The 14,437-nt window shown below is 37.5% G+C and overlaps 1 protein-coding gene across 2 annotated transcripts; it reads left to right on the plus strand.

Moving 5' to 3' along the window:
* The first annotated feature begins 44 nt into the window (after window positions 1-44).
* On the plus strand, window positions 45-12,685 carry LOC117424142 (COP9 signalosome complex subunit 1). 2 transcript variants are annotated; one of them, XM_034040252.3, is made up of 14 exons: window positions 45-264; window positions 2,568-2,660; window positions 4,448-4,629; window positions 4,989-5,153; window positions 7,086-7,221; window positions 7,989-8,066; window positions 8,195-8,255; window positions 8,679-8,764; window positions 9,125-9,219; window positions 9,501-9,606; window positions 10,393-10,473; window positions 10,776-10,913; window positions 11,196-11,330; window positions 12,057-12,685. In XM_034040252.3, the coding sequence occupies exons 1-14, from the start codon at window positions 232-234 to the stop codon at window positions 12,129-12,131; spliced, it is 1,464 nt and encodes a 487-aa protein (XP_033896143.1). In that variant the 5' UTR covers window positions 45-231; the 3' UTR covers window positions 12,132-12,685. The 2 variants fall into 2 exon arrangements, with proteins under 2 accessions (XP_033896143.1, XP_058848413.1); XM_058992430.1 differs by lacking the exon at window positions 45-264 and adding an exon at window positions 1,754-1,865.
* The last annotated feature ends 1,752 nt before the right edge of the window (window positions 12,686-14,437 follow it).

The raw sequence follows: 14,437 nt of genomic DNA on the forward strand, positions 1-14,437 counted from the left end.
GCTATATAAAGTCGTGTTACGGTACTTTTTAAAGCTGAGGTGTTCAGTCAGTGTCATGCGGTTGTGTCGACTAAGTTTCAATATGCCCTCCCTGTAACGCTGAATCATTGCCTAGACTGCTGTTGCAGGTTTTGCAATGACAAGATGACGTCCCGTGCGCGTGATCCGCCGTGCTGCACTGTGCCCCGGATGTGTTTGTGAGTGCTGTGTTTCAGCAGTGAGGAGGAGGAGATGCCTCTACCTGTGCAGGTCTTTAACTTTCAGGTAAATTAATTATAAAACGACTTGTATTACGCCTTTGTTAACACGATTACAGGTAAGGTAGTCACCGGTAGCATAGAGCATCACTTAACCGCTTGAATTAGGGGTAGGGTACCCCACTTACATCTTTTAGGGCCTCAGACTCAGTCAAATTAATAAGCAGGGCTAACTTTCAATTCAGTCAGTGCGGTTTCACAGTAATAACAACAAATCTAAAGGCTTAGTTCAAATCATGAATGCACTTTTTAAATTTTTATCTATGGTATTAAATATAATCGGTGAACATGTATTGACGTAAATAAAACCGCGATTTAGGGCTCGTTACACAATCAACAATCCTACTTTTGATGTAGGATACCGGTGTTAGTACTCTGTGTACGTTCTCTCACTCACACAGACACAGCGACAATACAATAGAATTGGCATTTTTAAATTCACACACAAGACTATATCTGCCGCATCGGTATTACTCTAAAGAGAAAGTAATAGTGACTATGATGATTTCTGATTTAGGCCTATGTTCTTGGACATTTGAGGATGGATATGTGGCTAATTAATTTGACTTGCACGGTGCAGTAGTAAGGATACCTTTCCCAAGCTTACGTTATTTATTGCACGAAGTGATCTCTTCATTCTGTGGTTTAGTTACAGTTGTTATGGGCAAAAAACTTATCAACCAGAGTCAACTGTGCCTGTCGTGTGTGTTTTCTTTCCTCCAAAATATAATGCATTAGCCTAGATTCGGTAATTGTGGCAACATGTATAGTATCAGGTTATTTTTTAAATTAAATACCACCACGAGTCAATGCTCCAGTGTTTATTATTATTTTATTTTTTTTAGTTACACACTTAAATCATTAACATAAGGACTTTTTTTTACTGTATTTGTTTTAAATGGTATTGAACAAGTATACTTTTTGTCCAAATCTACCATCGCAGGAGCAGAACAGTTGTCTGGGAGTCAAATTTAATGTACTGGAACTGAATTCATACAGTCATTTTTGGTTTCAAAATGAATATTAAGAAAATATAAAAGGTGTTTTGAGATGGTTTGTCACTGGCTTGACTTTAACCCAGAGGTGATGGCTAGTGTCTTAAGTGGAAGAAGGAGAATTCCACAGACCAATCTATTTAGTGCTACACAATTCTGCGACTATGTTCAAATCGGCAAAGGACGTACAGCCATGGATGGAATTCCTGTACCAGCATCAGTAAAACCTGTCTGTATTCTCTGGTAAATCCAGATATGGAGGGGATTACTTTTGCCAATGAAGGCACCAATTGAATAATGTGTATATTTGTAAAACGTGTGGATACATGTTAAGAATATATTAAAAGTGCAATGGTATATATATATATATATATATATATATATAAAGGTTAATAAATTGATATTCCTTTTTCAGGCGAGCTCTGTGTCAGGGTTGGGGGGTGCAGAACAGAGTCAGGATAGGATAAGGGATAGCTCCATACCAAGTTCAGCCTCTTCATCATTGACAGAGCTTTACTGCACCCCCCACAGCAGTAGGTCAGACCTACTTCCCTTCACCTCAGGAGACTACATTCTTAGCACCAGTCTATCTGCATGCACTCTGCTCTTTGAGGTATATGTAGTTTTTAGGAAATAATTTTTATTTCTTAAATAGCAGATGCAAGATTTTTTTTTTCTTTTCCCCCTTCACTTGACACAGCCCAGTTCTGAATTTATGAAACCATTTCATACTACAAACTGTCTGCTGTTTACATGGCTCCACACAGACTGTTAACTAGTACATGCAACAGCAGATCAGTAGAGGCCTACTTGTGTGAAATGTTAATGCTAGTTTATAGATGCCCAAAAAATGTTTCTATTTTGAAGTGTGGCAACAGTTAACGAGGCATCGCAAACCCATGAGACAAATTTAATCAACAAAGTTGTCAACTCTTAATTGGGCTAAAATTAATTTTAAAAATAGTTACCAGGACATGGCATGTAGTTCTTAAGCATTAACAAGATATATTTGTTGTTAGACAAGGCTTGTATTAAGCGACTGTCACATTAAATCAAGTTGTTTAAATTCAGCAGTTTTCTATGAATAAAGGAAAGCTTACATTCTTGGACTAATCTTAAGGCAACAGTAAAGGTCTAGAGATCAGCAATAGAATATTATTGTTACTCAGAAGTAGATTTTATTTTTTTTATCAGAAAACTATTACACTCTTTGAGACTAACATCTTCACCTGCTAGTTACCTTGCAACTCATTAATAGCATTGAATAATAATAGATCTATATTTTGGTCCAATTTTTGTCCTATTCTTTTATTAGGGGGCTGTGGAGCCCATGCAAATAGATGCTGACCCACAAGAAGACCAGCAAAATGCACCTGATACCAATTATGTGGTGGAGAATCCAACTTTGGTATGTGTACTCACGAAATATATTTGCTCACATTTATAATCTAAAAAAAGAATATTGAAATAGTAAACCAGCTGGGCTTATTTTCCTGTCAGAGTGAGAACATTGTGATTACATTTCTGCTGACATGAAGTATTGGGTATTTCTTTTTTTTTTTTTTTTCTTTTTATATAAATTTAGTCGTTGCCTATTATTTTCTCCCAATTTGGAATGGCCAATTGTTTTATTATGCTCATCTCACCGCTCCCACCCCTGCTTTGACTCGGGAGGACGAAGACGAACACACGCGGTCCTCCGAAGCGTGTGCCGTCAGCCAACCGCTTTTTTTCAAGCTGCGGACTCCCCATACAGCCACCCAAGAGCAACAGCGTCGGAGGACAACGCAGCTCTCGGGCAGCTTACAGGCAAGCCCGCAGGCGCCCGGCCAGACTACAGGGGTCGCTGGTGCGCGGTGAGCCGAGGACACCCTGGCCGACCTAGCCCTCCCTCCCCCTGGGCGGCGCTCGGCCAATTGAGTGCAGCCCCTTGGAAGCTCCCGTCCTCGGTCGGCAAAGGAATAGCCTGGACTTGAACTCGCGACGTCCAGACTATAGAGTGCATCCTACACTCCACTTTACTTTACACTTTACTGGATGCGCCACTCGGGAGCCCCTGTATTGGGTATTTCTAAGTGCATCATGTTCCTACTCACTGAGTCAGAAGAGCACTATGACTAACAAGGCACCATGTTTATAGTAATCCAAGGGTGACTTTTTTTTGGCAAATAATTAATTATACCTTCGCAGCTGCTGTAAATAAGTAGAGATTGATCTTTCAGTTAAATGAAATCTTAACTGTGCTTAGTTTGACTGTTCAGTTCATAGGACAGTGACCCAAGTATTACTGTACTTGAACAAGCTGGAATGTGGCTGAATGTAATTATTTCCAGTACTGTTCACATCCCTCACCACCACCACCCTTCATTTTTTTTTATTTTGCACTAATTTATCTGAATGGTGATTTTTCTTTGCATTTTGAACTGCTTCCTCATTGAGTAGCAATTTGATCTGTGCAATGTTCCATATTACCCCTGCCTGATAATGATAATGTAAAAATAATCTATTTTTTTAATACAGTAGTTTCTGCTGAATTGCTGCATTTGGTTTGGTATATCACTTGACTCTTGTCAGACTCTTGTGTGGATGTTCATGGATGTTTTCTTATTGGATCTTAATGGGTGACCTGGGTGGAGGTTGAAAGTATTACCGATCATATCAGAACAGCTAAACTGTTGGCATTTGGTTTACCTATGTTTTTACATTTTGAGAAGTCCCTTTTAAAGCAATGCATTATCAGTGCAATATGCCCAGAACCAGTGGGTTACCTGAAATCATTCTGTGTGTTTTAAGAAGTCTACCCCACATGATTCATGTAACCAAGCAGCAGATCAGCCTCATAGCTTACAGTAGCAGTTTAACTCCTTGTCAGGCTTTACTGTAATCGTAATTGGTCAAACCTGTGTTTAATTAGAAATACCCTAGAGGCCACAGGATGTTTAATAAATGTATCTAATAAAGCTGAAGTGGCTTAATGTGCTATGCAACATAACAAATCTTACCATATGAACCAAGCACAAGATGCAAGCACGTGTTGTTTTGTTTTTTTGTCAAACAAAGTGATATTCAGAAGCAAATTAGTTATTCAGCCTTTAACCAACACATTCGTTTATGGAGTTGTCCATACCTGAATGGTAACAACGTCGTCCTGTGTTGAGTTTTAAGAATGTGCGCTTGTTGTCTTTAATGTTTCAGGATCTGGAGCAGTATGCCTCCAGCTACAGTGGTCTAATGAGAATTGAGAGACTGCAGTTCATTGCTGACCACTGCCCTCAGCTCCGTGTTGAAGCTCTCAAAATGGCACTTTCATTTGTCCAAAGAACCTTCAATGTTGATGTGTATGAGGAAGTCCACCGCAAGCTTACTGGAGCAACCAGGTACATTAACGATGCATAGCCGCTTTCTGCCTTCCATCTACCTTGTGCATGGACCTTACCGAAAAAGCATTTCTCTATATTTTTTTCTAAGTAGGAAAGTCTGGCAGTTTTCCCTGATTCCAAAATGTAACGTATATGAAGGTCTTGCTTTCAATTGATTCCTTAACATAGTAAAAATCCATTGATAATATTTAAGGTACAAGTCTAAGTTATTCAAGAGCAAATACTCCTCTATTTTTACAGAACTTTAGGTTTGCCTTAGTTGTACTTGTATTGAAAATGCTGGACTGGAATGTCATACTTGAGTGTGTGATGAGCTGTGGGTGGTTGAAGCAGCCCTGTTTGTGGTTGTGTTTTAGGGAAGTGCAGGGGGTTCCAGACGCAGTCCCTGAAGGTGGGATCGAACCTCCCCCTCTCGACGCAGCCTGGGCAGAGTCTACCAGGAAAAAGGCTCTGCTAAAACTGGAGAAACTGGATACAGACCTGAAGAACTACAAGGGAAACTCGATTAAAGAGAGCATCAGGTAATCCATGTTTATTTTTCCAGAACTGCCAACACATTTGAAACACCTCCATAAACTGTAAAACTGAATAATACTAATTTTTGGTTTCAGACCTGGCTGATTACTTTTACATAATCACGCAACCATCTAGGTTGAGACTAAATCCACATGGTTTACCTTGTCATTTTGATTCACCAAAAGACTACTTGTAATTGGACAGAAGTTACTTATATATATAATTATTAGGGCTGCTCCGATTAACAGATTAATCAGGCCGATTAATCAACTAATGAATTGATCGGGGATTAATTTTATGACAATTTAATCAAGCAGAATTTTTTTTATTCACGTTATAAAATGTCACATATCCGCCCTGACTGCTTACCCGCCATGATCAAAGTTTCATCAACGTCAGTCACGTGGACAGCGCCAATGCAAAGGCTACAGCAAGTGTGTTTACAATTTTTTTGCTTGAAAGGGTATTAATAGGAATAAAATAGAATTGGTAAGAGTGCTGCTGTGACAGATATATAAAAAGCCTGCATAGAGATAAAAAAAAAAAAGTTTGCATCAGACGGGTGCCGATATTCTTTGAAAGTAAACAGCGAAACACTCCAACGCATTATGGAAGTACTAGTACAGTTGTGTGCAATTTAACATCTGTGTTCTACTTTACAGTTTTAGTCTTTTTTTTTTAATTTATTTGAACAAATGAAAACAACCTGTAGATTTTTTGTTTGTTTCATTTGTTTTATTGTAAACCTGCAATGCACTTGTAAATTACCAGACAATAATGCAAATCTGTAGTGCACTAATAGGCCTACTGAGTATCTCTCTAAACAATGGGTTTATATTTAAACAGTGATCTTTTCAATGCTGAAACAGGAGTTACAGGGAATAAAATAGCACAAGATTTTGGAATTGCAATGCGCCACTGTGACAGATAAAAAAAAAAAAAAAAAAAAAAAAAGTCTGCATCAGAGATAGTATACAGTGAGTACCGTACGGTATACATTTATATACTGTATGTAAACAAAGTTTGCATTGGATGGCGACAGTTTCTTCGGATACAAACAACGAAACGCTCCAACGCATTAATGTAAGTGCACAATGTAACATTTGTGTTCTACTTATATTCTATTAATGTCTAGTATTTATTTTTATTTTGTTTAAGTATTACTGTGCAGGACCCGCTTTAAGACTGTTACCTTTATTTTAAAATGTGCACCGATTAATCTACCGATTAATCAACTAATGCCCATAAATTAACCGATCAAATATTTTAATCGAGTGACAACCCTAATATATGTGTGTGTATATAATATATATATATATATATATATATATATATATATATATATAGGTAGGTAGTGGACAAGAAAATAGAAACACCAATGTAAAGTCACTTAATAGGGCGTTGGGCCACTATGGTATCCCGCTCTGTGGAGTTCTCGGCGGACCGTTTTTGATAAAAGTCAGTTGATCTGCAGTTGCTCGTCTGTTTTGCCTTGCACTTCGAATTAATGCACGGATATCCTGGAGTATGTGCTTCCTCCCACTGTTGCCATTTGCTGATGATGTCTTTCCCTCGGAGTTCCATGCCGACATCACCTTAGACACCGTTGCTCGTGAAACATCAGCAAGTTGAGCTGTCTTAGTCACTGAAGCTCCTGCAAAGTTACTGAGGTCTCCTCTTGCAGCCATGCTAGCCATAATTATAGGCAACCAGGCTTGTCCAGCATTTTTATACATGACCCTAAGCATGCTGGGATGTTATTTGCTTAATTAATGCATGAGCCACACGTGTGGAAGCCCTTGCTTTCAATATACTTGGTGTCCCTCATTTACCCAGGTGTTTCCATTTTGTCCACTACACACACACATATGTATATATATATATATACTTTCTGCTTGTTCTTTAAGCTTAACCTCTTGTATGAATTTGAACCCTAGGAGGGGTCATGATGACCTTGGAGATCACTATCTAGACTGTGGTGATCTTAGTAATGCCTTGAAATGCTACTCCCGAGCCCGAGACTACTGCACCAGCGCCAAACACGTTATCAACATGTGTCTTAATGTTATCAAGGTATGCTTTTGGCGGTTCAGTGTTTATAAAATGCAATACAGTTTCATTTCAGTAGGGAGCTTTAATAGCTAATCATCCCAAAGCACTTTAAAATACAAGTTTAAAGACAGGTATGTAAGATGCAGTGAGACGGGTATTTCTTAGAGAACATCCCTGTAATTCCAGAAACCCCTACCTCATTGACATTTCAGATATCTTGTCAAATTGCTTTGATATTTTTTTTTTACTTTTTTATATGATGTGAATGAGTGAAAAAGTGGAGGTCCAGGAGCTTCTCTCTACCTTTGTGGCAGACTTCCCTGTTGAATGATCACTTAGTCAAAACCTTTTACAAAAACAAGTGCACTAGCTTTCTAATGAAAGACTCTGTGACCATATAACTGTACACACTGCTCAGCCTAGTCTAAGCATTGTGCGTCGATGTACCAGGTTTCAAGAGAGCAGTTAAACTAGTAGCAGGATGAATACTAGCATCAATTTGTTTTAGAATCAATTTTAGCCAGTTTGCTTTTGAATCATTAAGTCATAATACTCATTTGACTACCTAGGGATTTGCATGGCTCCATGGATTTTAACATACTGTTCAATTGCAACAAGTAAATTGAATAATTAGCTACGAAATTTTATAAGCAGGATCATGTTGTAACCATGTTCTATTGAAATTACCCTGAGCTAATGTAGATTGCTTAGTTTGTGAATGTTATGATTATTAAGCATGCAAACACTAGAGGGCAGTCTTTAACCTTTTTGTATTTTCCTTTTCAAAGGTTAGCGTTTACCTACAGAACTGGTCCCACGTTCTTAGCTACGTCAGCAAGGCAGAATCCACTCCAGAGATAGCAGAGGTCAGTATCCAGTGTGTGTTACAGTGTATATCTTTATCAACACAGTTCTGTGAGAAGTTTAAGTTGTCTGGTGTCCTTTAAAATCCTAACTATTGTAAACGTGATTGGATGTTTGTTTTTTCTTACAGCAAAGGGGGGAAAGAGACAGTCAAAATCAGGCAGTTCTAACCAAACTAAAGTGTGCTGCAGGTAATGTTTCTTTTGAGGTTATCTTTAGAATCTCAAACAGTTAACACAGTACATACTAACCAACAACCTTATTTGTATCCTAATTAATGAGGTTTGTTGTTTTGAAAAAGCCTGGTATGTGCTAAAAAAAATAAAAAAAAAAGTTTCAGAACCGTTTTTGTGTATATATACATTACTATTTACAGTTTAGGTAAAAGGTTTATGGTCAATAGTTAAATACCAGCATGCTGTAAATAAGTTTAATGATAAAGAGACAAATCTATGGTGTGTCACATTACAAAGAAATAGACTCAATATGGTGAAGATCTGTTTAATTTAGGCTGTATTTTTGTAACCACCAATGTGTTCTTTATGTTAATGTTGGTTACTTTTATATGTTTTTGAAAATCCTACAAACCTTTGTTCCATTTCTCTTGGGTTTAGGCTTGGCAGAGTTAGCTTCTCGAAAATACAAACAGGCTGCCAAGTGCTTCTTGCTGGCTTCATTTGACCACTGTGACTTCCCTGAGGTAGGAGGTGCTGCTGGAACACTGGAACTAGAGTACATTTTTATTAAAACCACAGGGGTAACCTCCACATAACAGACATATTCGTAGAAAGATTAAGCACATCCATATACTGCTTCAGTGCACTGGCCTTCAGGTGCAGCTGAGTGTTGTAAAATGATTGAAGCTTAACAGTGCTGTTCTGTTTTGGTTAAAAATCTTAATTTCTTAATTTACCTTTATTTTAACACAAATTCGTTTTCTAGAATTATCAATAATGCAACTTGTGGAAATTAATTGGTAAAATGTATGCCAATAAATATTTTAAAAAGCCTTAATGGCTTGCTTTGAAATAATCTGAATATGACCATTCTACCTTTTCAGCTTCTCTCACCTAGTAATGTAGCAGTTTATGGCGGAATGTGTGCACTGGCAACGTTTGACAGGCAAGAATTGCAAAAGAACGTAATTTCTAGCAGGTAGGCATTTCTCATTTATCTGGATTTGCACCGTCATGAAAGGCAATACCATGCATGCTGAACAAAGCAGGTTTAAATGACAAGGACTAAGTGTTCTTAAGGGACCATAGTTGTAGCATTGCGGATAGTGTATATAGGCATTTGGCCACAATTAAAACATGTATTCTCGTTTTCTTTGTTGAATCTGTTTTAACTTTAGTGCTTAAGAATTCCTGCCAGCTCCTGTTAATTTAAGAAGTGTTATTTTGTTAGTTACTAACAAATTTCTGTCCTTATTGTAGCTCCTTTAAATTATTTTTGGAATTGGAGCCTCAAGTTCGCGACATTATCTTTAAGTTTTACGAATCAAAATATGCTTCCTGTCTGAAAATGCTGGATGAAATGAAGGTGAGTAGGTTCATGGTACTGACCAATCAGTTTGTTTGGGACATAGGACTCAAATGTTATTCCTTAATATGAACGGATTGTTATAATTATTAAACCTCAGGCTCAGGGAGATGATGCACATAAAGGGAACAAACTGTCTACAATGTGCTAAAAGGGTAATACAGACTTACTTAAATAGAAGCTTCAAATGTAAGGGAAAATAAAACAGCAATACAGATGACATTTGAAGCTTTTTGTTTGTATGTATTATTGCAAAGTGGTGTTTCTTTATGAAGTAATAATACATACTGCAAGGTTAAGCTGCATTCAGGGAACTGCAATATCAATCTTTTGCAAAAATAACTCCTACATGATTTCGTGGTTGTTAAGGGAACATGGGTAATTACCAACAGAATAAAATCAAATGTCTCGTGACAATCAATGATTTCACTTTACAATAATTTCAAGCCCTTTTCAGCCCTTACTTCCTTTTCAAAATGTCTTTAGACCCTGTTGCATTCACTTAATTGCTGTATTTCACCTAATCTCTTCACTGTTTTTATGTCCCCTTAGGTATTACTTGAAACTGATTAATGTTAGTTGGTTTGTTTTCAGTGTCTCTCAGGCAATTCCTGCATGGCTCATAATTATAACTATTCATCTAATTAATTGTGAAGGTCTCTCAAGCGTTTTTTTTTTTTTTGTGTGTGTGTTTGTTTTTTAAATTGCTATTAAAAATCTTGCCAAATAAAAACATGGAATACTGTAGTTGTTTAAAACCAAAAATGTGTTTCCAATCTCCATTAGGATAACCTTCTCCTAGACATGTACCTGGCCCCTCATGTAAGGACACTGTATACGCAGATCAGAAACCGAGCTCTCATACAGGTACGTCTTCTAATTGACTATCTCCATGGTAAACAAGGTGAAAATCATGCGGGCTGTAATGAAGTAGCAGCCCTCGGGTAAAAAGGTTTTATGTTCTGTTTCCGATTCACAAAACCCTGCATTTTTATAGAATTTGTTTGTGCAGAGTTAATACAAAATAACAATTTCTTGATTTAAGACATTATACTGTACAACATGTGCATGTGTTTTGTTTTATGTTTATATAGAAGTATTTATAAGCATGGTTATGGGGGAATTCGCTTCTTAATAAAGTGACAGTGTTTGTTCATTTCCCCCTGTAGTACTTCAGTCCCTACGTTTCAGCAGACATGCACATGATGGCGACCGCTTTCAACACCACAGTGGCAGCTTTGGAGGATGAGCTGACGCAACTGATTCTAGAGGGGTTAATCAATGCAAGAATCGACTCGCATAGCAAGGTAAAAACAAAACAATAGCAAGATTAAATGTAAAAAAAATAAAATAAAAAAAGCAAAGAAGCTTTTTCTAGACTGCGGTACTGACTTGAAATGTGTAGGGTATAAAAAAAATTGGGGTGGGGGGGGCGACAACATGACAACAACATTTGTCTCAACTGAAGACTAAGTAAAACAAGTTTACAAAGGGCTGGCTTGATTTATAACTTGATTTACAGTCGATGGGATAAGTGAGACACTTTTAACATGTGTTTTATGTCGAATGTTGTTTCCTGTTTGTGGTAGATTTTGTATGCCAGGGATGTGGATCAGAGAAGCACAACGTTTGAAAAGTCTTTACAGATGGGCAAAGAGTTTCAGAGACGAGCTAAAGCCATGATACTGAGGGCTGCTGTGCTACGTAATCAGATACACGTAAAGGTAATGTTGTAGTGCGTGATCTAGCTGCAAAATAAAGTTCAGATGTTGACGTGCTTGTGTGTGTTTTGCTAGGTAATCTGAGGTTACTGTATTTAACAAAGTTATTATGCCCAGCACATGTGAAAGTAAAAAAACTTAGAAGCTGTTTTTTCTTTTTTTTTTTTTGTTGAACAATTATTTTTATTCATTTTCCTATTTTCTCCCAATTTTTGGAATGTCCCATTATTATTCAACCTGGCTCTCCGCTGCAACCCCCGAGCTAACTTGGCAGAGACGAAGACGAGCACTCGCGTCCTCCGAAACGAGTGCGGTCAGCCGTCCATATCCAGAACTTACAGCGTCGGAGAACCACACAGTTCTGAATTGCATACAGGCCGGCCTGCAGGTGCCCGGCCAGCCACAGGGGTCACTGGTGTGTGGTGAGCCAAGAACTCCCCCGCCAACCTAACCCCTACTCCACCCCGGCAGCGCTTGGCCAATTGTTCGCCACCCTCTGGGAACTCCCGCTGGCAGTGGCATAGCTTGGATTCGAACCGGCGATCTCCAAGCTATATTTACCGAATGCGCCACTCTGGAGCCCTTAGAAGCTATTTATATAAAAACTATTTAATTTAGCTTGATGAGCTATTAAACCTGTTTCACCTTGATTTGCTGTTATTTAAAATGTTATATAATGTGGAATGGCAAACCTAAAAATAATGCTTGCAACGTTATTTTTCTTTTTAGTCCCCTCCAAGAGAAGGCAGCCAAGGGGAACTCACACCTGCAAACAGCCAAACACGAATGAGCACCAATATGTGAAGATTTTAAACCAGATGCCTCTTTAAGGAAAACTAAATGGGGGCCTTGAAGGCACCCCTGCCACTGGTCCTATTATTAAAAAAACAAACATTTTCCTTACAGGAGAAACATAAAAAAGACTTTATTTAAATGGGAAAAAGTCATCTCTATTATCTAGATTAAGGACAGAAAATGAAAGCAGAATGTTTAAAAAAAAAAAAAAAAAAAAAAAAAAATGTTTTGCAGCTTTTAAGCTGTGCTGTTCTTTGTTAAAGATGCAGTTTCCTTTGTATCTTGTGACAGACCTTGAATACACACGAAAAACCTCAAAACTGAAGTCCAGATTGCAGTCTTGTTGATTTTAAAACAAAAATAAGACATCATAAAAATTAAATAGCTTCTAACATTTTTTTTTTCTTGTTTTTGATCCATCATAAGGATATCCTTCAGATGGCATGTTAAAAAGCTTATAAATTTAGCATTCAACATTATTAAATGTCCCCTTCTTGAATATGTTTGTTTGTATGAGGTTATATTTCAAGAGCTTTCCAAATAAAGCATCTCTGTGTCTTTTAGGTTAGTTTTTTGCATCTTCTTTTTAACTGTGCCTATTGGAACACACTGAACTGCTTTGTGGAATTTGGGGAAGGGTGGGGAGAGAGTCATCCAATTACAATGTTACAATGTTTAATAACCAACAAGCCAAAAGTTATTGACATCAACGTGTAATGCAGTATAATTTACCAGTGAGCCTTTATGGCACACACCGTCTTTTGTTTGACCACAAATTTGTCTGCAGATTATTCTTCAGGTGAATCACAGGTTTAATGATCCCTCTGGCTTCTAGCATTGGTAGTGTAAATTAAAAAACACCCTTTTTTTTTAAGGAATAAAAATGCTCCCCAGGTTGCTGACATTTAAAAAAGGTCTTCAGCATTGTTAATGAAAAATGCATTTGTATTATTTTTTTTTATTATTTACATTAAATTGGTATGTGCTATGAATGAAGTCTGTTTATGTTAGATAAGATAATAACTAACAAACGTGGGTAATCATTAGTTTAATGCTAGATACCTCAAGGTTTTGACAATGTGACCCATGTGATTTGTGGCTGCAAGTTGACAATACATTTAGCCTTCAGCTTGCAGTCTTAATGTGGCCTTGCTGATCTTAAAGTGACATGCTGGCCTTTTTTTCTTATCCGCCAAAGGCCATGTAAGTCAACAGTCTTGGAGTAATAATTTAAGTAACCTTTAATATTTGAAAATGTTTATACAGAGGAGGTGGACTCAACTGTAATACAGTATTTCTATCCTGTAGGTTTCTTGACCATGGGATATTTTTACTCTTTCACCTCTGATGAAGCGAATACTTGTCGGGTAAAGATTTCAAACAAAATGGTAAACTAATGGCAGTTTTGGAAAGATAATTCTGTTCCATGCTTCATACTGCTTAATTTATATTTATTAGTTTATTTTTGAATTTTTCAGTTTGTCAATGATTTAACACGCGTTGCTCTTAGACGTGCCATCTTACAAAAAAAACCAAACACATATGGTCCCGTCAACTTTGTAGGCATAGAGAAGACAAAAAAATAACATCCCTTCATGCAGCACCTGGTGGGGTTAAAGTAGTGTTTACGACAAATACAAGGACAGTTAAATGCTGAACATGATCAAGTAAAGCACTGAAAATATCAACAGTAAAGGACGAGGTATGATTACATGGAAAATTTCACATTTGAATGTGAAAAAATCTAAATTCAGAACTTTAAAGTGGACAGATTTGAATATCTAGAAAACTACTATAATGACAAAAGCTAAATATATATGTGTTTGAATCTTGACCATCCTTGGTAGGAAAATTCTCCAACTAATTATCTCTTGTCCTTTGTGTATGTTTTGCCTTGTACTTTGAGGTGCAGTTGTATTGTGTGAACAGTAATATCTTTTATGACGGTGTGCTTCCTTATGAAAAAAAGCTACCGGAACTACAGCTATGGCCAAAGGTTTTGCACCACCCTCGAATGAACTAATTCTGCTTTGAAATGACGCTCACCACACAGGCTCGCATCGGGTTTGTTATCAGCACTCCATGACCGACTCGTACACGAGACTGATTAGCGCGTGGTAGCACTTTATTACATACAAAATAAATAAATGAAAACAAGCTCTTAACTCCGTTCGTAGCACTTAAACATTGTCAGGAACACCATAACTATAAAACAGGACAGCAACCAACATCACACAGATTTGCAATTTAACACTATTTTGTTTAGAGAAAGAACACAGTCCAGACCCAGAGCAGACTGAATGCTCTCCTTAAAT

The sequence above is a fragment of the Acipenser ruthenus genome, chromosome 19 (assembly GCF_902713425.1).
Source record: "Acipenser ruthenus chromosome 19, fAciRut3.2 maternal haplotype, whole genome shotgun sequence".
Classification (NCBI taxonomy): domain Eukaryota; kingdom Metazoa; phylum Chordata; class Actinopteri; order Acipenseriformes; family Acipenseridae; genus Acipenser; species Acipenser ruthenus.

Excerpts from the sequence above, each read along its gene's own strand:
- LOC117424142 (XM_034040252.3), top strand. The coding sequence starts at position 232 with ATGCCTCTACCTGTGCAGGTCTTTAACTTTCAG. Across the intron at positions 8,067-8,194 it reads CCACTCCAGAGATAGCAGAG|CAAAGGGGGGAAAGAGACAG; the intron begins GTCAGTATCCAG and ends TTTTTCTTACAG. Across the intron at positions 11,331-12,056 it reads GTAATCAGATACACGTAAAG|TCCCCTCCAAGAGAAGGCAG; the intron begins GTAATGTTGTAG and ends TTTTCTTTTTAG.